A 27,030-nucleotide genomic window follows, 5' to 3' on the forward strand; every position below is an offset into this window, starting at 1 on the left:
AAAAAGTTGAGAATCCCAAAATATGGTGTGAGTAACGCCCCCAGTTCTTCCTCATCTTACCCAGAGCAGGGTTGTGGTTAGTAGATATAGCTCACGCCTTTCCACCCAGCCTCTTAGCTGCAGGAATTTCCTTCCCGACTCTCCTTCCCTGTGAGTGTTTGGGTGGGATGTGGAGGCAGAATCCAATTGCTCAGTCTTTGTGTTGGGTTTTCCCTCAGTGCTATTCCTCTTTCTCCCCAGTACAATGACTCCTGTCTGGATTGTCTCTCTCCCAGCAGGTGCTGAGCAAGGGAGTGAGAACAAGGAGGAGAATCATCATGAGGAAGTTCCTGGGGAAGTGGAACCGCAGGGAACCATTCTAGGAAGAGCTGAAGGGAATTTTTCCCATTGCTGGGAGCAAGGAGAAGCCTTGGGAAATTGGCACAGGTCAGAGAGGCTTCTGGGAAACTACCCAAGGAAGAAAGTGGATGAATCTATTAATGGTGGAGAAGGAGACGAGGATCCCAGAGCGCAGCAGACAAATCCCAAAGAAGAGACATCCTGGCACTGCCTGCAGTATGGGAAAGGATTCATTGTGAGATCACAGCTTGCGACACATCAGACAATCCATACTGGAGAGGAACCTCTTCAATGCTTGGACAGTGGGGAAAGCTTCAGTAAGCGCTCAGATCTTAATAACCGTAGGAGAAGCCACACTGGAGAGAAACCCATTCAATGTGTTGAATGTGGGAAATGTTTCAGTTCAAAGTCAGCACTAAATTCACATGAGAAAAGCCACACAGGAGAGAGACCCCTTAAGTGCTTAGACTGTGGGAAAAGTTTCAAATGGAGGTCGGTGCTTGTTAATCATCAGGCAATCCACACAGGAGAGAGACCCCATAAGTGCTTAGACTGTGGGAAAAGTTTCAAATGGAGGTCGGTGCTTGTTAATCATCAGGCAATCCACACAGGAGAGAGACCCCATAAGTGCTTGGACTGTGGGAAAAGTTTCAAACGAAAGTCAGATCTTGCTAATCATCAGGAAACCCACACAGGAGAGAGACCCCACAAGTGCTTTGACTGTGAGAAAAGTTTTCTACGAAGGTCAAACCTTGTTCAACATCAGGCAATCCACAAAGGAGAAAGACCCCACAAGTGCTTGGATTGTGGGAAAAGTTTCATACAAAGATCAAACCTTGTTCAACATCAGGCAACCCACAGAGGAGAGAGACCCCACAAGTGCTTGGACTGTGGGAAAAGTTTCAGACAGAGGTCAACCCTTGTGAAACATAAGGCAACCCACATAGGAGAGAGACACAAGTGCTTGGACTGTGGGAAAAGTTTCATACAGAGGTCAACCCTTGTTAAACATCAGGCAATCCACACAGGAGAGAGACCCCACAAGTGTTTTGAGTGTGGGAAAAGTTTCAAGAGGAAGTCAGACCTTGTTAATCATCAGGCAATCCACACAGGAGAGAGACCGCACAAGTGCTTGGACTGTGGGAGAAGTTTCATACGGAGGTCAGACCTCATTAAACATGGGAGAATCCATGGCAAGAAAGCGTTAAGCAACTTGCATGTAATTGACTGAGATTTACCCTCAGATTCAACCTTTAGAGAGAGATTTTAAAAGTGTGTCCACCTTAGATAAGCTAGAGTTTGAAATGTAAACGTGTATTACTAAAGACTTGGAAGAAGAGGGGTAACTGTAGTGGTCTATGTTTAGCTATATCTTGTTAGAGGTTAACAATTTATCCAAAGGGGTCCTGTATTCTGTTAATTCAGGGATCAATAATTCAGAGATTATACCCATCGTCCCTGTGACCTGCCCAATTCTAGCTCAGTCACATTGAAATCACTAGGGGTAGGGGCTAAAGGATGGAGGGAATGTTAATAGTTGAAATCTCCAAAATGTGTTTTGCAAGGTTAATGTTAATGGGATTTGCTCCGCTCTCCTGTTCGGGTATTTTCTCTGGGGATCCCAGAGACAGAAAGGAGCAGGTGTTACCATCTTGGCTGCCAGTTCCAACGGTGACGATCTACACTAGCAATTCTCAAACTATGGGGTAGGCCTCCCAAGGGAGGCATGATCTGTGAGGGTTTTTTTTTTTTTTTTTTTTTTCAAAGAGCACTGGCTGTCAGCCCCACGTGGCTAGGGCTCATGAAGAAGGAACAGGCCTATGTGGGAGGTGGGGATAAATGCTCAGGCTCTCAAAACCCGGGTGGAGCAGCAGCAGAGAAGTCAGGGTGGCAATGGGGTGATAAGTCTGCGGTGAACAGCGATATTGAGGAATATCACTTTTCACGTGGCCACCCTTCCTTCTGTGCTGCTGCTGGAGGCCTTCAGAGCTGGGGGCCTTGCCAGCAACGACTCTGCCTTTCGAGCTCAATGGCGATGTATGTGCCTGTGAGGGTGGGGGCGTAAATGACCACAGACACAAAGAAGAGGGGGGCACTGAAACACATTTGAGAACCACTGGTCTACACTCTTATGGTCACCACATTTACAAAATGAGAAATCTACAAAGTATGTCTTGTGAGGTATCGTAGGAAAAGTCGTCATCTGCTGAATATTATTGTCTGGTTAAAATGTGTCTGTCAACATTCCTGGGCTCCCCCGCCCCGGCCAGGAGCGTCGCAGAGTTGAAGCCAGGGGCCCCCCCTCACCCCGGCCGGGAGCAGTGTGGAGCTGAAGCTGGCAGGCCCCCCATCCCCGAAGCCGGGAGCAGGGGGGAGGCAGAAGCCGGTGTGGCCCCCAGCATCTCCAAATCTCGGAGCAGTGGGGAGGCTGAAGCTGGGACCCCCAACACCCCCTGAAGCTGTGAGTTGTACTGGGAACCCCCCCCCTGCCAGTACCCAGCCTCTAGCTGCCTCCTTCCTGCACCCATAGCTACCCCCTGCCTCCACACAGCCCCTAGCTACCTCCTGCTTGAACCCTAAGCAGTTTTCTAACTTTTTGAGCTGAGTCCCCTCCACTGAGTTATGTTTTTTGGTTGCATCCCCCCACTACCCAGACAGGTGGGTGGCCTCCTGAGTGAGTAAGGGGGTGGAGGTGCTGCCTCCTCCCTGGAGCCCCACACTCCTCCCCCCCTCCCCCCCACATGCACCCTGGCGTTTTTATAGGATGCAGAAGGGGGGGTCAGCAAGAAAAAGGTTGAAAACCCCAGATGTGAAAGACGGCTGGATGCTTACTTAGGCCACAGACTGACTGTCACCTGCCCCCCGGCTGCGGGGTGAACCTCAAAGAGGAGAGTGGTATAAAAGCACAAGGGAGAATTGCCTCCATTTTTACCCCTCCTCTCCCATCTTTACAGAAGGCAACAAGATGGCTTGAAAGGCCACAGGGGAGGGCGGACCAAGGCGGGAAGGAAATCCAGCCTGGGTCCTGTGAGCTGCCTGCAACAGCAGGTGGGGTGGGAAAACCTGCTTGCTTCGCATCTTCCTTAGATTGGTAGAATTTAGGATTTAAAATGCATGTTTTAATTTTATTTTTTAACCAGTTCTGACCTTTTACATCTTTCTCCCTGGTAAGCCCTGAAAACCTCCTTGTTCCAGTTAATAAATGCATTTTAGTGTTTTGTCTGGACCTGTGTGTTTTCCTTGAAGTGTTTGGGGGATTTGACTTGAGAGAACAAGGCTGTGACCTAATCCGAGCCCTTTGTGGGGGGGGGATGACCCACTAATTATTGAGTTTGTCCAGCACAGTGAACAGACTGAGCAGTCCAAGATGCAGATTCCCGGGGTGCAAGGCTGGGAGTAGAAAACTGGCTGATGTTGCTGTGCCGTTTAGTAACTTCTTGAGTGTCTGGCTAGTCACACTCAGTACAGTGCAGCCAGGAGTGACTTTGAAGGCTGGTGGCTGTGTGTGAGCAGAGCGTGGAGGGGTTTGTTGTTCGCACAGGGCAACAGTGTAAAACATGCCCTGGGATGCAGAATTCAGCAGTTCAACAGTCCAGATTTGTACCCTGGGGTATGTCTCACACCCGCTGTCTCTTGGGACCCACCAGCATGGCACCGTTGGGCTTTCATCATCCTGATCCTGAAAGGCAAGCTAAGCAGGGCAAACCACTGAAGGGGAACCAGCCGACATCCTCAACTCCTTCGTCTTAGGCTAAATCTTGAACTCCCCCTGGGATGTGAGACTTGAGGTTCTGCTGCCAGCCTTCCCCTCATGCATCTGTTTCCTTCCTACTGGTCTAAACTACTATGCCACCCTCCTTCCCTCCCCCTTCTACTCTCTCTCCTTTTACCTTCTCTCTCTCTCCCCTACAAATCTGGCCCAGCCAGCTGAGACAACCAGACATTTTGAATTAGTGCCAGTAGCCTGTGACCAGGGGGGCAGGTTAAAGCAAGGCCTTAGCGAGCCCGATGCGAGAGAAGTTCTGGGTGAAGGGAGTGGGAGCGAGGACTCAGATCCTTTCGCTCGCCAATTCCACCGGGGCTGTGTTCCCCACAATAGCAGGACTGTGTCCCCCCCCCCGCTTACCCGAGGGCGTATTTGTTGGTTTGTCCTAAAGTTAATTAAGTATTTTAAGAAAAAGTGTCAGAGCCCTCACCAGCGAGAGTTGCTGGCCACACTCTGAGACCACGAAAAATTTGGTGGTGAGAACCCCTGGGTTAGATGCTCATGATGGTCCCTTCTGACCTTAGAGCCTGTGAGTGTAACAGGAGCCGGGCACAGGGATGCTGCAGCGCGGTGGGTTGATCGCTAGGACCCGGGAGCGGCTGGGGGGCGGCTCTGGGGGGAGCGATCGCGGGGCTCAGGCCCGGCCGCAGGAAGTGACTCGCAGCCGCTGCGGGGACTCTGGCTCCCAGGCTCCCGGCGAGATCCCCGCGCCCCGGCGGCTGGTGCTGGGAGCCCGGAGTCCGGGCTGCAGCCGCAAGAGGGGAACCTCCAGCCGGGCCCTGCCCGCTGCTCCCCGGGAGCCTCTCCCAGGGCAGAGCCCCCAGCCCGGCCAGGGCCCCTTCCCGACCCGGCCCCTGCCCCGGGGGGCCCCGCTCGGAGGGAAGGTAAGAGAGACCCGCCCCCCCCCGGCACCCCCGGGCTGCAAGGGGAGGGTTTGACCCCAGGCTGCTCCCCGCGGAGCTGGCTGCGATTCCCTGCCCCGGGCCGAGGAAAGCTGCCGCCAGCTCCCGGTGTGTGCGGGGGGGGGGGGGCAGGATCACGTTACCGCCCCCCCCCCCCCCCCGCTGCTTTGTTTCCCTGGCCGCCCTGCTGTGGACAGAGGCTGCAGCTCAGGGAGATCCGAGGGGGGCAAATAGGGAGGGGCAGAAGGTGGGCAGAGGCCCAACTGGATGGACTGTGGGGTGCCCCAGCTGGGGGCAGGGGAAGGGGAGGGGCCCAGGGGCACAATCAGGGCCTGCGGGGTGCGGGGATGGGAGCACAGGCGCTGGAAGGGGGCTGGGATCCGTCTGAGGGTCTGCCGCGGCCACGTGGCCGAGACGGGCGCTGGGGTCCCTCCGGCTAGCATGGGGCTGCCGGAGTTAATGGTTAAGGCCGGTTAACCGGTAAGCCTAATGTTTAGCGGCTACGCTTTTACATCCCGATCAGCTACCACATCTCCCCGTGTGTCTAGTGTAACGCTTCCTGTTTCTATTGCAGTGTTGTAATTCGAGTTCAGTGCTGGCTCAAACCTCCTTCAGTCTCCTTTGCTCCACCAGTGGGTCTTGCTTTAGCCAATTTCTTTGTCTCTCTGTCCAGCACCCTAGTGCTTTATCCCATGTCCCATTTGTCTACAGAACTTGGTTCCCAAATGTTCACTAAAGGCCAGAAGTTTCAAGGCACCTAGATACTTTGTAATATGCCACTAGAGGCCTAAATCCTTTTGAAAATCTGTCCCTACGGGCCTTAGAGTATGCGTCCAATGAAGTGACCTGTAGCTCAGGAAAGCTTATGCTCAAGTAAATTGGTTAGTCTCTAAGGTGCCACAAGTCCTCCTTTTCTTTTTGCGAATACAGACTAACACGGCTGCTACTCTGAAACCTCTCCTATACAGGGCTTCTCAAAAGGAACTTTCTGTGTTTTTTTGTTTTACTAAGCATAGATATGCAACCCCAAGACAAATTGACAACCCCAAGAATTCAAACCCCGTGAGTTATGCACCCAACAGTCTAGAATTTAAATAAAGAAATGAATACATTTTGTTTTTGTCTTATTATCTTTTTGTGTCTGAGCCTTTGGGGTGTACTAGCTTCATAGGTTTACTGCTACCCCTTCCAAAAGGTCCATATATCTAGGATGGTTGTATAATCCTGTAACATATGATGCCATTTTACCCTTAGAATCATAGAATACCAGGCTTGGAAGGGACCTCAGGAGGTCATCTAGTCCAACCCCCTGCTCAAAGCAGGACCAATCCCCCAAATGGCCCCCTCAAGGATTGAGCTCACTACCCTGGGTTTAGCAGGCCAATGCTCAAACCACTGAGCTATCCCTCCTTCTGGGAACGTGATTTCCCAGCACCCCCTTGCAATTGAAAATTGATTTTAAAACCTTATTTCTGTAAGTAACCCCCCATCCTGCACACTCGGAAGTGCCCGCTTCACTTTTCTCTGACTTCATTTATTGCATGCATCATTGATGTGGATTTTTCTACCACATTGTTTGTACTTCTAATGGCCTATTTAAGTTCCCAGCCTTTTATGGATGCTACATTCTTTGTTGTGATCCGCTTCAGGGATGTTCTTCCTTCTGGCACATGTACCGATTTGTACGGCCCAAGTCAAATCATTTTAAAAAAGGAATCGCTCTGTTTCTCCTTTGCATTGGTCAGGACACACACAGTGCTCACCTCACCCTTTCTTTTATGGTTTTGCAACGGGATAGCTAGTGCAGGTTAGAAGAAAAGGAGGACTTGTGGCACCTTAGAGATTAACAAATTTACAAGTCCTCTTTTTCTTTTTGCGGATACAGACTAACACGGCTGCTACGCTAATACAGGTTAATTGCCCCATGGTAAATACGCCCATTTTCTTATGGACACAGACTCTGCCGCTGATTCCGATGGTAAATGACCCATTATTGTTCATGGCCTCAAAACTCTGATCCAGATTAGGTGGCTACTACTCCTGTTCCTTTGCCAAGCGCTGCCTCTGAACGTCTGCGCCTGTTTGTGGGGGCATCCTGGAAAAGAAATGAAAACATTTAAAACTAAAGAGTTAGCACCAAAACCTAAAAAGTTAGCACTCTCCCACCACCTCCCATGTTCCCTTTCCTTTCCTTCCCCACGGCTTGTCTGTATGCTAACAGTGTAAAGTTAATGCCAATAAATCCCAGGGCTTCAAACCCCTGTGTGGACGCTCTTATTCAGAAGTAAGGTGGCTTTAATTTTGACAGTGGCGGTCAGGGCAACCACAGACAAGTGCAGGAGACCTTCCCCCCAACACTGTAAATCATCAGACCTTTGATCTCTTCTTGAACATGTTTAAAGCTTGGATAGTCCAGGTGCAACCCACATTCGATGTTTCAAGTCCAAAGAGAAGGCGCGAAGCAGCAGCGTGCTCATCTCATCTTCCCTGAGTGTTGCCTTGTGTAGAAACGGCATGATGATATTTCACAGCTTTGGCCTGTCAGCATTTCATGAAAGGGGTTGAGGTTGAAATTTAAGGTGATGTTGCTCCTCCTCTCTCTCTCCTGCAAAGGACAGGACATCCTTCATGAGCAGGAGAGCAAAGGCCGGATAGTGTCATGGCAGATCCTGCTGTGCTGTACTGTGCAGGGATCCCCTTTATAAGCAACTTGCCCAGACCAAGTGGGGGCACTCTTGTCCCAGGAGAATGAGCCGATTGATCCACAGTTTTGGTGCTTTAAACCGTAAAGACTCTCTGAGCTCAGCATCTCCCTGCTCGCTAACCACAGGGTAGCTAAACTGTATCTCTTCCGAATTAGGCATTGCCACGAAAATGTAACTTAGACAGACAGCATTCAGGGGTTTGTATATTTTTTTGGTTGTTCCCAGAACAGATCCAAGTTCTGCCCCCCCCCCCCCGCACCCTCCCTCCACACACCTGCCTTGTAAGCCAATATACAGTAACTCCTCACTTAAAGTCGTCCTGGTTAACATTGTTTTGTTGTTACATTGCTAATCAATAGAGCAGTGGTTTTCAAACTTTCTTTTTCGCAGACCACTTGAAAATTGCTGAGGGTCTCGGTGGACCACGTAATGATCTTTCCAAATGTTGTTTGTCCCATTAGCTAACTATTGTAAAGCGCTTTGGATAAAAGTGCTATATATATAAAAAACCCTTAATAATAATTAATGCTTTTTTGTTCTACACATAAAAGCACACAACCCATATTTTAATATCAGTAGTCTTTAACCTTTCTAATGCGATGGATGTGCCCTCTCTCCCCTGCCGTGGCAGCCCCCGAGCTGGGGCTGGGAAGGAGGGCGGATCTCTCCCTCTCTCCCCCACCGCAGCAGCCCCCAACCTGGGACTGGGAAGAAGGAGGCTCTCTCCCCGGCAGCTGGAGCCCTGGAGCCGCTGCAGCCCTGTATGTCCCAAATTCCCCCACCCCCTCTTCTCTCACCACTGCCCCCTCCCACACACCTCTTATTCTCCCCAAGGCCGCCACCTGAGCTTACATGTGCATCTTCTCCAGGGTCCAAGCACCTAATTAGTGGAGCCACGTCTGCGCAGCTCCACTAATTAGGTGGCTGGCCCTTCATTTTCTCATGTACGGCTGCCTAGGCATGCCCCTTAGAGGGAACTATCCCCGAATCACCTGAATGGAGCTCGTGGACCATTGATGGTCCATGGACCACAATTTGAGAACCTCTGAATTAGAGAACATGCTCATTTAAAGTTCCGCAAGGCTCCCTTATAACGTTTGGCAGCCACCTGCTTTGTCCACTGCTTGCAGAAAGAGCAGCCCATTGGAGCTAGTGTTGGGAGCTTGGAACCAGGGTGGACCAGCAGCCCCCCATCAGCTCCCCTGAGTTCCCTGTGTGGCCTTGGAGCTGCTCCCGTGAACCTCCTACTTGCTGTGCAGGGGGCGGAAGAGGGGTGCTGATGTCAGGGTGTCCCCCTCCCCTGCTTCTGCCCCCCACCTCCACGGAGCAGTGTGGGGGACACGACAGGGCTCAGGATGGAGGGAGCTTGCTGGCAGCAGCTGCTATATCAACTTGCTGATCTACTTAAAAAGGCAATGTACTTAGAATGCGGTCAGCCTACTTTAAAGGGGCAATGCACATCTCTCTCTCACACACACGGTGTGTGTCTCTGTCTTCCACGCTGTCTCTCCTCCCTTCATTCGTGCTGCCTTGTAGAATGTGAGGCTACATTAGCAACAGTGTTGTTAAATCTTGAGGGCTCAGCCGAGTGCTACTTCATCATTTAGCAGTAAGGCATTCCCTGGGAAATATCCCACCCTCTGACTTCACCACCTCAACCAAGCTTCACAATCATCATTGCTGTGTACAGTATTAAATTGTTTCCAGAGCTCCATCAGATGTTTTCATTGCAGGCCAGCCACCTCGCATGGCCACTCCTTCTTTACTCACCTGAGAGCTGAGGCAATCAGAGCTTGGAGGGGAGGTAGGTGTTCACGACAGCCCTGCATCACAGAGTCACAGTCTCGGAGCTCTGGAATGGCTCTGAATGAAGCCAGGCAGGGCTCTGGTGCAGTGTGTCACCCCTCGGAGCACACTCTCACCAGGACAAGAAGCTTCCTGGGTCTGACCTCGTAGTATTCAGCACCCCTGTTCACACTGCGAGCTCCCTGCAGGGAGTCCACCTGGATGGGATACCTGGGGAAGCCTGACACACCCCTCACAGGGGCCATGCACCCCACCATGGTGACTCTCAGCTGGCTTCAAAAACAGAAGGGTTTGTTGGTCGCTGAGAAGACAGCGTAGAACAGAGCTTGTTAGCACAGAAATCAGGAGCATTCAGCAAAGTCTGGCTTGGGGGGAATCCAGAGTCCCGAGCCCTGGGCTCTCCCCACAGAGTCCTAAAACAGGAGACTGACCCGATTTCAGCCCCCCATCCTCAGTGATGCCCAGCTGCCCTCCTCCATGCTTTCTCTCCTTCCCAGGAAAACAAGTCACCTGGCCTCCCCCTCTCTGATTGTTCTCCACCACCTTCAGCTGGCTTCTTGCAAAGGACGGACTCCAGCTATTGCTTGTCAGGATACAGAGTGTCAGCCATTCTCTGTGCCCAGGCAGCCAGTCTCCAGTCACACCTGCCCTCTAGGGATGTCCACAGTCACCTGTATCCCACCCGTATCCCACCCCTAATACTTGAGTAACACATGGGGAAAGTGAGGCACACACAGTATTCAGAAAAAAACATTAAGAGCATTCCTGCTTCCTCATACCCCGCTGGAACCAGTGGCTGGAACCAGCCTCTAGGGTACCTGAACCTGAGCCTGCAGGTGATGGAGAGACCTGGGGAAAGGGCTGGAGCCAGGCAGGGAAATGACTCTGCACAAAGGGCGCCTTTCAGGGACTCGCTGGTGAGTTTGGCCTACAAGGAGAGGGAGCTCCCTGGGTCTGCAAGTCCCAGAGCTGCTGCCCTCAGTGACACAGCCAGGTTCAACCCCCCGTTACCAGTGTCAGTGGCTGAGCTGCCTAATGAGACAAAGGTCCATGTCAATGGGGCAGTCACCCGTTCTCCGAGGGTGAGGGAAGATGATAAAAAGGGAGAGCGGAGAGACTTGAAGGGCAGCAGGAACAACAAGTGGGGAGGGAGGTTCCCAGCTCTGCCCAGATGATTCCCTGTTTCCCCGCCCCCCCCCCCCCCGGGGCAGTCAGCTCTCCTGGGAACAAGGGCAGGAGCTGAGAGAGGAAAAGCCAGTTGCTTGCTCTGCTGAGCACTGCACTACTTAGGGAGACGGCGGAGAGCTAGAGGGGGTCACAGTACACTGTGGGGCAGTACCCTGAAGTGACTCCTTTGATTCTGCTCTTTTTCCAGCATTTCATGCAGAGATGCTGTTATGAGGAGGATTAAAAGGGTCCCCGGAGGGTTAAGTTCTCATGGGGGGTGGGGGTCTGGCTGGGGTGGTAATGAACTAACTGGGTTTGTTCCCAGCATGGCAGAATCATAGAATCAGAGCGTCTGTCTGCAGGGAGAGAGCCTGGTGGGAATCGGGGAGTGACATGGACTCCAGCCTCTCATGAAACCTGCCCAATCTCCCTGCTCCTCTGACAGGCTGAGGAATCGCATCCACGTTTCGCTCCAGATCGTCCCGTCTTCCAGGGGACAGGGAAGGGAAATGGCTGTGATGGAGCCAGCTCAGGTAGGGGATTTTCAGGGAGCAGCTGGATGACGTGAGGGAGAGGCAGGGAGGAGAAGGGTGTTATAAACATTCCCCCATTTCTAAAACAAGACCCAAGCCCTCTGGGCAGGGCTGGGAAAACTGACCAGACTCCCAGTGCTGGAGCCTGACCCCACTGGCCAGAGGCTGCCGTGAAATACAAAGGGAAACTGTCAGGATTCCTGTCCCTGTCCCCGGCTCAGAGCTCTGCTTCCCGTATCTGCCTGTGGCTGGCAGGCGTGTGGGAAATGAGAAGACCCTGCCCTGCTCCGTGTGCTGGGGGGCACAAGGAGCTCTCACCTTCTCCCACCCCGCTGAAGCCACATGGCTCCTCTGAGCAGGGTAGGGGTGGGTTTCTGCTTCTCCAGCCCTCCCAGAGCTTCAATGTTTTGTTTTTTCCCCACTGTGACTAGTGGGATTCTGGCAGGGGCAGCACGTAGTCAGTGGGGGACTCTTTTTTCAGGGGCCGGTGACCTTCGAGGAGGTGGCTGTGTATTTCACCCAGGGGCAGGGGGCTCTGCTGGACCCCGCTCAGAGAGCCCTCTACAGGGACGTCATGCAGGAGAACTATGAGACAGTGACCTCGCTGGGTAAGGGATTCCTGTCCCCTTGGTTATTAGAAGCCGTGGGGTCTGCCTGTCTGAATCTGGTCAGGTTCTTCCCTGGTCAGTTGGATTGGGGGGGGAGGGTCGCGTAGACCACAGCTGCAGTGAGAGAGAGACTTGCATCTCCATACCCCATTCAAGGGAACAGGGGAATCAGAAACCTAATGGACAGGCTAATTTATCCCCATCTCTCCAGCTTTCAAGGGGCCAGAAGAAGGGTATTGTCCTGCCTTTATTATTTCTCCTTCACACACCTTTCACCTGCCCTCTTGGGACTAGCTGCAGCCGTGGGGAGGGCTCTCAGTTCTGCAGGCTTGGAAATAGGCAGAAGCTTAGCACCCAAATTGTGTGTGTGTCAACGAGTCCCCTCAGCACATCTATCCTGAGACCTCCGAGTGTGGGTATAACAACAACCCTGTGCCCCCAGATTTCTGCTTCTCCCAAAGGGTCTGGGTTACCACAGTCCCATGTAGAGTCAGGTTAAACTCAAGGAATGTTCCTAATGGCAAATAGTCTACCAGTGCTCCCTGCGCCCTGACCTTGCCTGATTTCACCCCCTGCGCAGGAGTCCCCATTCCCAAACCGGACCTGATCGCCCGGCTGGAACGAGGGGAAGAGCCATGGGTCCAGGATCTCCAGGACTCCAAGGAAAGGGAGAGCCCGAGAGGCACCAGCACAGGTGAGGAGTCAGGGAAACTGACAGAGAAACCATCTGGCGAGTGAAGGAAAAAGCTGGGACTCCCAAAATGTGCAGTGAGCGGGAGCCCCCAGTTCTGCCCCTTCTCACCCAGGTCAGGGCTGCAGTCAACAGGTGTCATAGCATCAAGTCAAATATCAGTCCTGGCTTCCCACCCATCCTGTTAGCTGTCGGGAATTTCCTCCCTGACTTTACTTCCCTGGGAGTGTTGGGGAGGGATGTGGAGGCAGAATTCAATGTCTCTATCTCCCCAACAGTCACTGTGTGGTGTTTTCCCTGTTTTCTATTCCCCTTTCTGTTCTTTCTCCCCGGCTCAGGAAGTGACTCCTGTCTGGATTCTCTCTCTCCCAGCAGGTGATAGGACAGTGAGTGAGAACAAGGAGGAGAATCAGCAGCAGGAAGGTCCTGGGAAGTTGGAACTGCAGGAGACATTTTTGAGAAGAGCTGAAGGGAATTTTTCCCAGTGCTTGGAACAGGGTGAAGCCTGGGGAGATCGACACAGATCAGAGATGCAGCTGGGAAACTATCCCGGGATGCAACTTGATGAATCCATTCAACATGGCAGAGGATGCAAGGATCCCAAGGAAACCACAGTCCAGCAGACAAGTCACAATGAAGAGAAACCCTACAAATGCCTTGACTGTGGGAAAAGATTCCGTTTCAGTGCAAAACTTAGTACACATCAGAGAACCCACACAGGAGGGAAGCCCTATAAATGCCTGGACTGTGGGAAAAGCTTCAGTAAGAAGCCAAGTCTTATTATACACCAGAGACTGCACACAGGAAAGAGACCCAATACATGCCTTGACAATGGAAAAAGTTTTACCAAAAGTTCATCCCTTATTAAAAATGCAAGAATCCACACAGGAGAAAGACCCTATAAATGCTTTGAGTGTGGGAAAAGTTTCAGTTTGAAATCAACTCTTAACACGCATCAGAAAACCCACAAGGGAGAGAAAACCCATAAATGTTTGCACTGTGGGAAAGCTTTCCGTCAGAACTCATACCTTATTGAACATAGGAGAATCCACACAGGAGAGAGACCGTATAAATGCCTTGAGTGTGGGAAAAATTTCATTTGTCGTTCACACCTTACTAAACATAGGAGAATCCACACAGGTGCCAAACCCTATAAATGCCTCGACTGTGGGAAAAGTTTCATTGACAATACAAAACTTATTAGACATCAGGCAATCCACACAGGAGAGAGACCTCATAAATGCTTGGACTGTGGGAAAAGCTTCATTCAGAAGATACATCTTATTACACACCAGAGACTGCACACAGGAGAGAGACCCTATACATGCCTTGAGTGTGGGAAAAGTTTCAATTTGAAATCAACCCTTAAAACACATCAGAAAACCCACACGGGAGAGAAACCCCATAAATGCTTGGACTGTGGGAAAACTTTCGGTCAGCACTCACAGCTTACTAAACATAGGAGAATCCATACAGGAGAGAGACCATACAAATGCTTTGGGTGTGGGAAAAATTTCATTAGCCGCTCACACCTTATTAAGCATCAGAGAATCCACACACGTGCCAAACCCTATAAATGCCTCGACTGTGGGAAAAGTTTTGTTGACAGAACAAAACTTACTAGACATCAGGCAATCCACACAGGAGAGAGACCCCATAAATGTTTAGACTGTGGGAAAAGCTTCAGTAAGAAGTCAAACTTTATTAGGCACCAGAGACTGCACACAGGAGAAAAACCCTATAAATGCCTTGAGTGTGGGAAAAGTTTTAGTCAAACTTCAAACCTTATTGCACATCAGAGGACCCACACAGGAGAGAGACCCTATAAATGCCTTGAGTGTGGGAAAAGTTTCAGTTTGAAATCAACCCTCAATACACATCAGAAAACCCACACAGGCGAGAAAACCCATAAATGCCTTGACTGTGGGAAAACTTTCAGTCAGAGCTCACAGCTTACTAAACATGGGAGAATCCACACAGGAGAGAGACCGTATAAATGTCTTGACTGTGGGAAAGATTTTAAGGAAGGTTCATCCCTTACTAAACATAGGAGAATCCACACAGGAGAAACACCTTACAAGTGCTCTGAGTGTGGGAAAAGTTTTAGTCAGAGCTCACACCTTATTGCACATCAGAGAATCCACACAGGATTACGACCCTATAAATGCCCTGAGTGTGGGAAAAGTTTCATTTGCCGTTCAAACCTTATTAAGCATCAGAGAATCCACACCGGTGAGAAATCCTGTAAATGCCTTGATTGTGGGAAAAGTTTTCTTGACAGAACAAAACTTATTACACATCAGGCAACCCATACAGGAGACAGACCCCATAAATGCTTGGACTGTGGGAAAAACTTCATTCAGAAGTCACAACTTATTAGACACCAGAGAGTGCATACAGGAGAGAGACCCTTTAAATGCCTTGACTGTGGGAAAACTTTCAGGCAGCACACACACCTTATTACTCATCAGAGAATCCACACAGGCGACAAACCCTACAAATGCCTTGACTGTGGGAAAAGTTTTGTTTACAGAACAAAACTTAGTAATCATCAGAAAACCCACACGGGAGAAAAACCCCATAAATGCTTGGACTGTGGGAAAAAATTCAGTCAGCGCTCATACCTTACTCGACATGGGAGAATCCACATGAGGGAGAGACCTTATAAATGCCTTGAGTGTGGGAAAAGCTTCAGTAAGAGCTCAGAGCTCACCAAACATCAGAAGATCCACAAGGGTGAGAGACCCCAGAAATAGCCTGACTGCTGGAAAAGATTCAATTTGACTTCACACTTCAGTGATCCACAAAACAGAGAGCTTGAATGTGGGAGAAGCTTCATTTGGTGCTCCCGGAGTATCAGGCATCTGAAAATCCGCACAGGGAAAAAACCTCTCCGATGTTCTCAGTGTGGAAAATGCTCCAAGTGGAGCTAAAACACAGTGGACATTAGAGACTCCTCCACACAGCTGGGAAATTCTCTCAGGGCCCTGACTAGGGCCATGGTGACACCCATTTCCTCATTCCCACACATATCAGGGGTGTTTGGCTCCCAAAGAACCAGCTGCCCATCACTGGGGTGAGGATCCAGCATCAGCTGAACATCAGCTGGTCAGTGACCTTCTGGCTCTGCCTGGTCTAAGCAAACCCCAAGCAGAGGAGGAGAAGCCCAGATCAGCCTAGAGGAGGAGAAGCCCTCTTCCTTGCTGCCGCCCTGGCTGCTGAGCTGATGGGTCACAGATGGGGGAAGGGAGAGAGACAAACTCCTTCAGCCGCTTCCTCTGCCTGGCTGAAGTTCCCCCCTCTCCCTTCCCAGCCGGGATCCCCCTGACATGGAGATGAGGAGAAAGACACTTGGGCAAGGCCCCACCTTCGCTCTATACCCCTGTCCCCAGCCCCTGAGATGGGCTCCCACACTTACATGGCGCTGTTCCTTGCAGGGGGAGTGTCCCTGGGGACTGGTAACTGCTCCCCTCACTGAATCCCCCAGGGCGCTGGGTTCTGGGGGATCCAACATTAAGGCATCAGGGCGATGGGTTCTGGGGAGGACACTGGGGATTGAATGGCTGGGGCTGGTGGAGCTGGGAAGCAGGGGGAGCTGGGTGTTGGGGCTATCGAGTGTTTGGGGATCATGAGATAGGAGGTGAGGGAGAGCACAGGGATAGAGAGGTGCTGCTTCTCCTCACTCACCCCCTCTGCCCCTGCCCCTTCTGCATTCAGAAAGTGCCACTGAGAGGGGCTGATTCCTACAGGGCCTTTTGCGGGAAGCCTGGAGATCCCACATCTACCTCCGCAGCATCAGCTCCTGAGCATCTGTCTATGGTAGGAATCATGGTCAGGATTAGCCAGCGCATCTCTGTGACCCTCCACCAGATTTCCTAGTGTAAATTCACCCCGAGCATCTTATGTGTAAGGCTAAGAGTTTGTCATGGATATTTTTAGTAAAACTCATGGATAGATCACAGGTAATAAAAATTCACAGAATCCCATGATCTCTCCATGAGTTTTATTAAAAATATCAGTGACAAAATGGGGAGGGAGAAGGCTCCAGCACATATCGCTGCTTGGGTCTGGTGTCCCTTGACTGCTTACTTATGTGTTCTAACTCTCTCCCATTAGGAGAGTGATCACTAGTCCCTGAGTTTCCTCTTTGGGGCCAGATTGTCTCATTCCCAGATAGTCTCACATTACTCCGGGCCATGCTGAAAAGCATTTAGTTTTTGTTCATTTTCTCCCTTATGGAGCAGAATTAACTAGATGCTGAAAGAATGGGAGCAGGGACAGTGAAATATGGTGTTTTACCTTCTGTGCTATTTCAGGGCGATGGGATGAGTCCAAGGGTTTCCCTCCTTCCCCCATCACTGTCGCACTCCACTCTCAACACATCAGCCTCTGTCTCAGCAATGCAGAGTTTTATCCTGACCCAATTCTACCCCTCCGCATCCCAGTGTCACTTAGCACCGTGTCCATGGCTCTCCATGCTTTGGAATCACAGTTTTGATGTCTGTGATCCTAAGTCAGACTCCTGAGGGCTTGGGAAGAAAGTGTCCCAGACCTGAGAGTGGGTGGGGAAATCCCAATGAACCTCAAAGCACAGTTTGACCTTTCAGATCTTATAGCCCTGTTTCCATCTATTGGTAAAATTGCTTCCTGACTTTTTCTAGGCTTAGTCCAGATCATTTGTAGATGGGAAGATTTTTCTTTCTTTCTCTTTCTTTTATTATAATGATGCAACTAATACAACCGAATAATGAGATGAGAAATTAAGCCGGTTTAGCCACTACAGAAGAAAATGGGTGCATTTATTTTCCTGATTTTGAGCCTTAAAGGATTCTTTGAGATTTCACTTTATGACTGTGAAAGTGTTTTATAGCCCACCCTGGACTGTGGTTTTTTCTCTCTTCGTGAAGGCCATGAGGTCACATACTTTGATATTAGTTTAGTTGGACAGGATGTAGCTCAGATTTATTGAGGACTTCAGGAAACAAATGATCGTTTGTTGGAATAGTCCTTTATTAGATTTAATTTTAATTTTTATCTAACACTTTGTCAGGAGATATTTTTGTGTTGTTTAAAGAATGAGAGTGATCAATATCTCAGCACAGACATGGATGGTGCAAGTTAGATTCAGAGTGCAAGAGGCAGAGACTGAAATGGAGAATAAAGTTACTGCCTGATCCCTGCAGTGATGTGAGATACTGCTAGGAGAGGAAGAAGACAGGAATAACAGAGCTGGGAAACTGCTGGATTTGCTCCTGAGAGCCAAATGGCTAAGGCTGTGAACTCACTGCATCACAGTCACAGAGTGACTACACTTGGCTTGTCAGTTTCATGTGAAGCTGCCCCTGAAACCTAAAGGACCATGAATGACACCCCAAAAATAGGGGAAGGAGTCAGCATCTCTCTATTGCTGAGATGCTGAGTTTGGGCACAGGGAAGAAGGGAGCCGAGGATGTCAATAGACTGAGGCAGCCTTGAAGCCAGGCCAACCCCCATCGATGAGGCCAGAGGAACCTGACAGCCCAGCTGGTCACCCCCTCCCCGTGTACCACCGTATCCTGAGTTGGGATGACAGAGACTCTCTTTGCCCCATTCATCCCACACTCATCCCTCTTGTGACTAAACCCCTGGTGCCCCATGTTCACCACTTATACACAGTTATACTGTATTGTGAACAATGTATGCCCGGTGAGGGATCATTGGAAAACTCGTGATCTGTTGAATATTGTGCCATTGAAATGTGTGTAAGACCAGTGCATGTAGAATGCGGAGTTTTCACTCTATGTTTGTTACTAGGGTGAGCATATTCCAGGTGCCCAAAAAGGGGACACTGATGAGGGGTGGGAACTGGGGGGGATGGAGATCTGGGGGGGGTAGAGTGAGGGGTTTTGGAGGGGGTGCGGTGCGGGTACTCACAAGGTGAGGGCAGCGTTGGTCACAGTCACAGTGGCAGGGGGCTGGCACAAGCCCAGAACGCAGCGCCTACCTGTGGGACTCCTCCCCTAGGCTGGGAATTAGGGCCTCCGTGGGTGGGATCCGGCAGCAATCAATCAGCTGCGGATGCTGGGGAACGGAACAATGAGTTGTGGATGCAGGGGCATGGACCCGTTGGGAAGCTGACCAATTAGGGCCGGTTCTGAGCTGCAGTGCATCTGCTCTGTAAACCCCCCCAGTTATTTGGTGTCATGGGAAAACCCCGCTCGTGAGGCTCTCTCTGGGAAAACCCGGACATATAGTAACCCTACTTGTTACTGAAATATATCGTCGTTCTGGGGAACGCCCACAGACTAACTCCTCAGCGATGACTAAGGATTGACCATTGGTGTTAGAAATCTATTATCTGGCCGTCCACCAATAGGAAGAAGGGGGGTAAACAAAGAAATTTACAATTCAGCTGTCTCACAGAGTGGAGCTCTTGTACGCCATGGAGTTGCCTGACCCCATGACCCAGCAAAGACTTTTCCAGTAAAAAGGATCGGAGTATGAGAAGGAGGAAAAAAGGCCTCTGGTCATCTCCCCTCCCCTATTTCAATTCATGGCAGCAAGATACCTTGAAAGTGCATCATTGAACCTGGGGGGAGTGATCCTGGCTGGAGGGTTTTCCAGTGAGTTCAGGCTGCTGAATGCTTTTTTGTGAGAGAAATCCTTTTGCTTGTGCGCCAAACCTAACTTAACTCATGTTAGGTTGATTTACAGCCACAACCGTAATGACTGCGGTAGCCAATGCCCACACTATCCTCCTTGGGTCGGTGGGGTGCATCCTCATGAGGAGCGCTTCCACTGACCTAAGAGGGGCCATGGGAAGAGCTGAGAGCCTGGTCTCTTAGCGCCAGCAGCAGGTCCCTCCCAGGAGCCTCGCTGCCCCACAGGCTCTGGGTGAGCTGCCCCCCTCTATACTCCATTCCATGGAAAGAGCTGGGGAAGCCACCTGGAGCTTCTCCCCTCCCCATTCCTGCCGGGAATGCCAGCTGGGCCTTTCCCCCACCACACACACACAGTTCCCCTCCTACACCTTGTTAAACATCGGGCAATCCACACAGGAGAGAGACCCCACAAGTGCTTGGACTGAGGGACAAGTTTCATACAGAGGTCAGACCTTGTTAAACATCAGGCAATCTATACAGGAGAGAGACCCCCCCAGAAGGTAGCGTGGCCGAGCGGTCTAAGGCACTGGATTAAGGCTCCAGTCTCTTTGGCGGCGTGGCTTCGAATCCCACCACTGCCAGATTCATTTTGGGTGAGTGGGGGGATAGCTCAGTGCTATTGGCCTGCTAAACCCAGGGTTGTGAGTTCAATCCTTGAGGGGGCTATTTAGGGATCTGGGGCAAAAATTGGAGATTGGTCCTGCTTTGAGCAGGGAGTTGGACTAGATGACCTCCTGAGGTCCCTTCCAACCCTGATATTCTAAGTGCTTGGACTGTGGGAAAAGTTTCACACAGAGATCATACCTCATTAAACATGGGAGAATCCACACAGGATCTAAACTTCTGTCACACATTGCAAGAAAGTGTTAAACAACTCGCATGTAATTGATTCAGATTTAACCTTTAGAGAGATATTTTAAAAGTGTGTCCACCTTAGATAAGCTAGAGTTTGAAATGTAAACGTGTATTGTTAAACACTTGGAAGAAGAGGGGTAACTGTAGTGGTCTATGTTTAGCTATATCTTGTTAGAGGTTAACAATTTATCCAAAGGGTTCCTGTATTCTGTTAATTCAGATATCAATAATTCAGACATTATACCCGTCGCCCATGCCACCTGCCCAATTCTAGCCCAGTCTCATTGAAATTGCTGCGGGTAGGGGCTGAAGGATGGAGGGAATGTGTATAGCTGAAATCCCCAAAATGTTTTGTAAGGTTAATGTTAATGGGATCTATTCCGCTCTCATGCTTGGACATTTTCTCTGGGGATCCCAGACACAGAAAAGAGCAGGTGTTACCATCTTGGCTACCAATCCCAATGGTGACTGTCTACACTAGCAATTCTCAAACTATGGGGCAGGCCCCCGAAGGGAGGCAGAGGAATGTGTCAAGAGAGGCGTGACCTCTGTGGGTTGTTTGGGTTTTCTTTAAAGAGCACTGGCTGTGGGTCCCAGGTGGCTGGGGCTGATGAAGAAGGAACAGGCCTATGTGGGAGGTGGGGATAAATGCTCAGGCTCTCAAAACCCAGGTGGAGCAGCAGGGCAGAAGTCAGGATGGCAATGGGGTGATAAGTCTGCTGTGAACAGCGATATTGACGAATATCACTTTTCACTCCGTCACCCTTCCTTCTGTGCTCCTATTGGAGGCCTTCAGAGCTGGGCGCCTCCCCAGCAACAACTCTGCCTTTAGAGCTGGGTGGCCATATATGTGCTTGTGAGGGTGGGGGCCTAAATGACCACACACACAAAGAAGGGGGGGCCCAATGAAACATTTGAGAACCACTGATCTACACTCTTATGGGCACCACGTTTACAAAATGATAAATCTTTTCCAAAGTATGTCTTGTGAAGTATCCTAGGAAAAGCCATCGTCTGCAGAATATTATTGTCCTGTTAAAATGTGTCTATCAGCGCTGTCCATGGAGCTCTGAGAGTTTGCTGTATGTTTGTTACATGCTGGAAAGCTGGAAAACGCCCACAGACTAGCTCTTTAGAGACAATGGTACCTGCAGACCAGCTAGGTGCTAAGTGGCCCTTAATTGCTTAGCTGGCCATTCACCAGCAGGTGAGTTGTGAACAAGAGAGTTGCAAAGGCTGGTAGTTCACTTAGGCCTCAGACTGACTGTCTCCTGCCTCTCAGCTGCGGGTGGGTAAACCTCAAAAAGGAGAGTGGTACAAAAGAACAAGGGAGAATTGCCTCCATTTTTACCCCTCCTCTCCCATTTTGACAGAAGGAAACAAGAGGCTTGAAAGGCAACAGGGGCATTGGACTGGGGAGGGTGGATCAAGACTGGAAGGAAATCCAACCTGGGTACTAAGAACTGTGAACTGCCTGCAACAGCGGGTGAGGTGGGAAAACCTGTTTCCTTAGCTTGGTAAAATTTAGGATTTAAAATGCATTTTTAAATGTTATTTTTTTAACTAGTTGTGATCTTTTACATCTTTCTCCCTTGTAATCCCTGAAAATCCCCCTTGCTCAAGTTAATAAACTGCTTTTAGTGTTTTGTCTGGAGCTGTGTGTTTTCATTGAAGTGTTTGGGGGATTTGACTTGAGAGAACAAGGCTGTGGATAATCAGGCCCCTTTGTGGGGATGACCCACAAATTATTGAGTTTGTCCAGCACAGTGAACAGACTGAGCAATCCAAGATGCACATTGCGGGGGTGCAAGGCTGGGAGTAGAAAACTGGCTGATGTTGCTATGTTGTTTAGGTTTCAGAGTAACAGCGATGTTAGTCTGTATTCGCAAAAAGAAAAGGAGTACTTGTGGCACCTTAGAGACTAACCAATTTATCTGAGCATAAGCTTTCGTGAGCTACAGCTCACTTCATCGGATGCATACTGTGGAAAGTGTAGAAGATCTTTTTATACACACAAATCATGAAAATATACCTCCCCCCACCCCACTCTCCTGCTGGTAATAGCTTATCTAAAGTGATCACTCTCCTTACAATGTGTATGATAATCAAGTTGGGCCATTTCCAGCACAAATCCAGGTTTTCTCTCCTCCCCACCCCCTAAACCCACTCTCCTGTTGGTAATAGCTTATCTAAAGTGACCACTCTCCTTACAATGTGTATGATAATCAAGGTGGGCCATTTCCAGCACAAATCCAGGGTTTAACAAGAACGTTGGGGGGGGGGGGGAGGTGAAACAAGAGGAAATAGGTTACCTTGCATAATGACTTAGCCACTCCCAGTCTCTATTCAAGCCTAAGTTAATTGTATCCAATTTGCAAATGAATTCCAATTCAGCAGTCTCTCCCTGGAGTCTGGATTTGAAGTTTTTCTGTTGTAATATCATTCTTGTTAAACCCTGGATTTGTGCTGGAAATGGCCCACCTTGATTATCATACACATTGTAAGGAGAGTGATCACTTTAGATAAGCTATTACCGGCAGGAGAGTGGGGTGAGGGGAGGTATTTTTTCATGCTTTGTGTGTATAAAAAGATCTTATGTACTTTCCACAGTATGCATCTGTCAAGGTTCCTCCCCCACTCTGAACTCTAGGGTACAGATGTGGGGACCTGCATGAAAAACCTCCTAAGCTTATCTTTACCAGCTTAGGTCAAAACTTCCCCAAGGTACAAAGTATTTCACCCGTTGTCCTTGGAATGGCCGCTACCACCACCAAACTAATACTGGTTACTGGGGAAGAGCTGTTTGGACGCGTCTTTCCCCCCAAATACTTCCCAAAACCCTGCACCCCACTTCCTGGACAAGGTTTGGTAAAAAGCCTCACCAATTTGCATAGGTGACCACAGACCCAAACCCTTGGATCTGAGAACAATGAAAAAGCATTCAGTCTTTTACAAGAAGACTTTTAATAGAAAATAGAAGTAAATAGAAATGAAGAAATCCCCCCTGTAAAATCAGGATGGTAGATATCTTACAGGGTAATTAGATTAGAAAACATAGAGAACCCCTCTAGGCAAAACCTTAAGTTACAAAAAAGATACACAGACAGAAATAGTTATTCTATTCAGCACAATTCTTTTCTCAGCCATTTAAAGAAATCATAACCTAACACATACCTAGCTAGATTACTTACTAAAAGTTCTAAGACTCCATTCCTGTTCTGTCCCTGGCAAAAGCAGCACACAGACAGACACAGACCCTTTGTTTCTCTCCCTCCTCCCAGCTTTTGAAAGTATCTTGTCTCCTCATTGGTCATTTTGGTCAGGTGCCAGCGAGGTTACCGTTAGCTTCTTAACCCTTTACAGGTGAGAGGAGCTTTCCCCTGGCCAGGAGGAATTTCAAAGGGGTTTACCCTTCCCCTTATATTTATGACACGCCCCCCAAATCTCAGCTAGGGTGAAACACTGGCTGGGATTTCTTCCTGGAGCTCTAGGAAAAACAGAGTTAATAAGACACATGCATCTCTAAATATACTACCAAGTACATAAAGACTAACAATATTTTCCACATCTTAAGGACGATTTTAACCAGTTGATTCTGGGAAACTTTCACGGGAGAGTGCATCAGCCACTTTGTTAGAAGCTCCTGAGATGTGTTGGATGTCGAAATCAAAATCTTGGAGAGCTAAACTCCACCGAAGAAGTTTTTTGTTAGTTTCTTTGACGGTGTGAAGCCACTTCAGTGCAGCATGGTCGGTTTGCAGGTGGAAACGCCGTCCCCAAACATATGGGCGTAGCTTTTCCAGAGCGTAGACAATGGCATAACATTCTTTTTCAGTGACTGACCAGTTGCTTTCCCTCTCAGACAGTTTTTTGCTGAGAAACACTACAGGGTGGAATTCTTGATCAGGTCCTTTCTGCATTAAAACTGCTCCCACACCACGCTCGGATGCATCTGTGGTTACTAGGAACGGTTTGTCAAAGTCTGGGGCCCTTAGTACAGGGTCAGACATGAGTGTCGCTTTAAGCTTGTTAAAGGCCTTCTGACACTTTCCGGTCCACTGAACAGCATTTGGCTGTTTCTTTTTGGTTAGGTCTGTCAGTGGGGCAGCGATTTGGCTGTAGTGCGGTACAAATCGTCTGTAATAACCAGCCAAGCCTAAGAAGGATTGAACCTGTTTCTTTGACTTTGGGACAGGCCACTTTTGGATAGCATCCACTTTGGCCTGTAGGGGGCTGATAGTTCCTTGACCCACCTGGTGTCCAAGGTAAGTCACTCTGTTTAGGCCTATTTGACACTTCTTAGCCTTAACAGTTAGTCCTGCCTCCCTTATGCGCTCAAGGACTTTTTGTAGATGTTCCAGGTGGTCTGCCCAGGAATCCGAAAATATGGCCACATCATCAAGGTAGGCGACTGCATATTCTCCTAATCCCGCTAGGAGACCATCTACAAGTCTTTGGAAAGTGGCGGGTGCATTTCGCAGCCCGAAAGGGAGTACATTAAATTCATACAGCCCGAGATGTGTGATGAAGGCTGACCTTTCCTTGGCAGATTCATCTAGCGGTACCTGCCAGTACCCCTTTGTTAAGTCCAAGGTAGAGATGAACTGGGCCCGTCCCAGTTTCTCTAACAGTTCATCTGTGCGTGGCATTGGATAGTTGTCTGGGCGAGTTACAGCATTCAGCTTACGGTAGTCCACGCAAAAACGTATTTCCCCATCTGGTTTGGGAACTAGAACCACTGGAGATGCCCATGCACTTTCAGAGGGGCGGATTACACCCATCTGTAACATATCCTGGATCTCCCGTTCTATAGCAGTTTTAGCTTGAGGAGACACCCGGTAAGGTTGGACCCTAATTGGGTGAGCATTACCTGTGTCAATGGAGTGGTATGCCCGTTCAGTCAGTCCTGGGGTGGCTGAGAACGTTGGCGCGTAGCTAGTGCACAGCTCCTGGATCTGCTGTCGCTGCATACGCCCAAGGGTCATGGAGAGGTTCACCTCTTCCACACCACCAGCACATTTCCCTTCATAGTAGACACCTTCAGGCCACTCAGCATCATCTTCTCCCTGGGCTGTAAACTGACAAACCTTTAATTCTCTGGAATAAAAGGGCTTTAGAGAATTAATATGGTACACCTTAGGCTTTCGGTTGGAGGTGGGGAATGCTATGAGATAATTAACAGCTCCCAGGCGCTCCTGGACCATGAATGGCCCTTCCCACGATGCTTCCATTTTATGGGCCTGGAGCGCCCTTAAGACCATGACCTGGTCTCCTACTTTGAAGGAACGCTCTCTGGCATGTTTATCATACCAGGCTTTTTGCTCTTTTTGAGCATCCTGTAAGTTTTCTTTAGCAAGGGCTAAAGAGGTTCGGAGGGTGTTTTGTAGGTTGGTTACAAAGTCCAGAATGTTAGTTCCTGGAGAAGGTGTAAATCCCTCCCATTGCTGCTTCACCAACTGCAATGGCCCCTTAACCTCACGGCCATATACAAGTTCAAATGGGGAAAACCCTAAACTGGGATGTGGTACAGCTCTGTAGGCAAAGAGCAACTGCTGCAACACTAGGTCCCAATCATTGGAGTACTCATTTACGAATTTACGTATCATGGCCCCCAAAGTTCCATTAAACTTCTCCACCATGCCATTTGTTTGATGGTGGTAAGGAGTGGCAACCAAGTGATTTACCCCATGAGCTTCCCAAAGGTTTTTCATAGTTCCTGCCAGGAAATTAGTCCCTGCATCTGTGAGGATGTCGGAGGGCCAACCTACCCTGGCAAAAATGTCTGCTAGTGCCTGGCATACACTTTTAGCCCTGGTGTTGCTTAGAGCTACTGCTTCCGGCCATCGGGTGGCAAAATCCATGAAAGTCAGTATGTACTGCTTTCCTCTGGCTGTCTTTTTCGGAAAAGGACCCAGAATATCCACAGCTACTCGCTGAAATGGAACTTCAATGATGGGGAGTGGTTGTAGAGGGGCTTTGACCTGGTCTTGGGGTTTTCCCACTCTTTGGCACACCTCACAAGACTGGACATAGGTAGAAACATCCTTGCCCATTCCCTCCCAGTGGAATGACCCCCCCAAACGGTCTTTGGTCCTGTTCACCCCAGCATGGCCACTAGGGTGATCGTGGGCTAAGCTCAAGAGCTTGGCCCGGTATTTAGTTGGAACTACCAACTGTCTCTGAGGATGCCAGTCTTCCTGGTGTCCACCAGAAAGAGTTTCCTTGTATAAAAGTCCTCTTTCTACAACAAACCTGGATCGATTAGAAGAGCTGAGAGGCGGTGGGTTGCTCCGTGCCGCCATCCAAGCTCTCTGGAGGCTTTCATCTGCTTCCTGTTCGGTCTGGAACTGTTCCCTTGATGCTGGGGACATCAGTTCCTCATTGGATTGTGGACCTAGGCTTGGTCCCTCTGGAAGCGATATAGGGGATGGAGCTGTTTCTGTTGACTGTGAACCGCTCTCCGCTGGTGCACTAGGTTGGGATTCAGGCTCCGGCTGAGCCTCTTGTGTAGGGTTATCGGCTGCTGCCAGTTCAGGTTCGGTGGGGCCCTCTGGTGTTGAGGTTGCAAGTACTGGATTCAGTGCTGGCACGGGGTCTGGTGTTGGTTGTTCGGCTGGTTCTGGTTCTGGGACTGGTTCCGTCTGGGTCTCTGGGACTGGATCCACTACTGCTGTTGCAGACATTGGCCTGGGGTCCGGGTCCATCACCTCTGACTGGGTCCTGATAGAAGTTTCCGGAACAGAGCTAGGCCTCACGGCTTGTTTAGCCTGGCTGCGGGTGACCATTCCCACCCTCTTGGCCTGCTTCACATGATTGGCCAAGTCTTCCCCCAACAGCATGGGGATGGGATAATCATCATAGACTGCAAAAGTCCACATTCCTGACCAGCCCTTGTACTGGACAGGCAACTTGGCTGTAGGCAAATTGAAAGAGTTGGACTTGAAGGGTTGAATTGTCACTTGGATCTCTGGGTTGATTAAATTGGGGTCCACTAAGGAAGCATGGATAGCTGACACT

The 27,030-nt window shown here is 49.7% G+C and overlaps 4 protein-coding genes across 4 annotated transcripts in view; 3 read left to right on the forward strand and 1 right to left on the reverse strand.

Moving 5' to 3' along the window:
- Positions 1-3,528, forward strand: part of LOC144274660 (uncharacterized) — a 52,756-nt gene extending 49,228 nt beyond the window's left edge. The window contains 1 exon segment of the mRNA XM_077833663.1: positions 597-3,528. Coding sequence (XP_077689789.1) covers positions 597-1,570 — 974 coding nt within the window. The 3' untranslated portion in view covers positions 1,571-3,528.
- Positions 1-27,030, forward strand: part of LOC144274657 (uncharacterized) — a 138,438-nt gene that overhangs the window by 96,628 nt on the left and 14,780 nt on the right.
- LOC144274658 (uncharacterized) overlaps positions 1-27,030 on the reverse strand; it is a 168,155-nt gene that overhangs the window by 94,279 nt on the left and 46,846 nt on the right. The window lies entirely within an intron of this gene.
- On the forward strand, positions 11,180-18,297 carry LOC144274661 (uncharacterized). The gene is made up of 4 exons (XM_077833664.1): positions 11,180-11,218; positions 11,700-11,826; positions 12,407-12,520; positions 12,890-18,297. The coding sequence occupies exons 1-4, from the start codon at positions 11,195-11,197 to the stop codon at positions 15,271-15,273; spliced, it is 2,649 nt and encodes an 882-aa protein (XP_077689790.1). The 5' UTR covers positions 11,180-11,194; the 3' UTR covers positions 15,274-18,297.

Source organism: Eretmochelys imbricata, chromosome 14 (assembly GCF_965152235.1).
Source record: "Eretmochelys imbricata isolate rEreImb1 chromosome 14, rEreImb1.hap1, whole genome shotgun sequence".
NCBI lineage: Eukaryota > Metazoa > Chordata > Testudines > Cheloniidae > Eretmochelys > Eretmochelys imbricata.

What these genes read in the sequence shown, in the direction of transcription:
- LOC144274661 (XM_077833664.1), top strand. Translation starts at nt 11,195, where the DNA reads ATGGCTGTGATGGAGCCAGCTCAG. An exon ending in TGAGACAGTGACCTCGCTGG is followed by an intron (nt 11,827 to 12,406) that starts GTAAGGGATTCC and finishes CCCCCTGCGCAG; the next exon opens with GAGTCCCCATTCCCAAACCG. An exon ending in CCCGAGAGGCACCAGCACAG is followed by an intron (nt 12,521 to 12,889) that starts GTGAGGAGTCAG and finishes TCTCTCTCCCAG; the next exon opens with CAGGTGATAGGACAGTGAGT.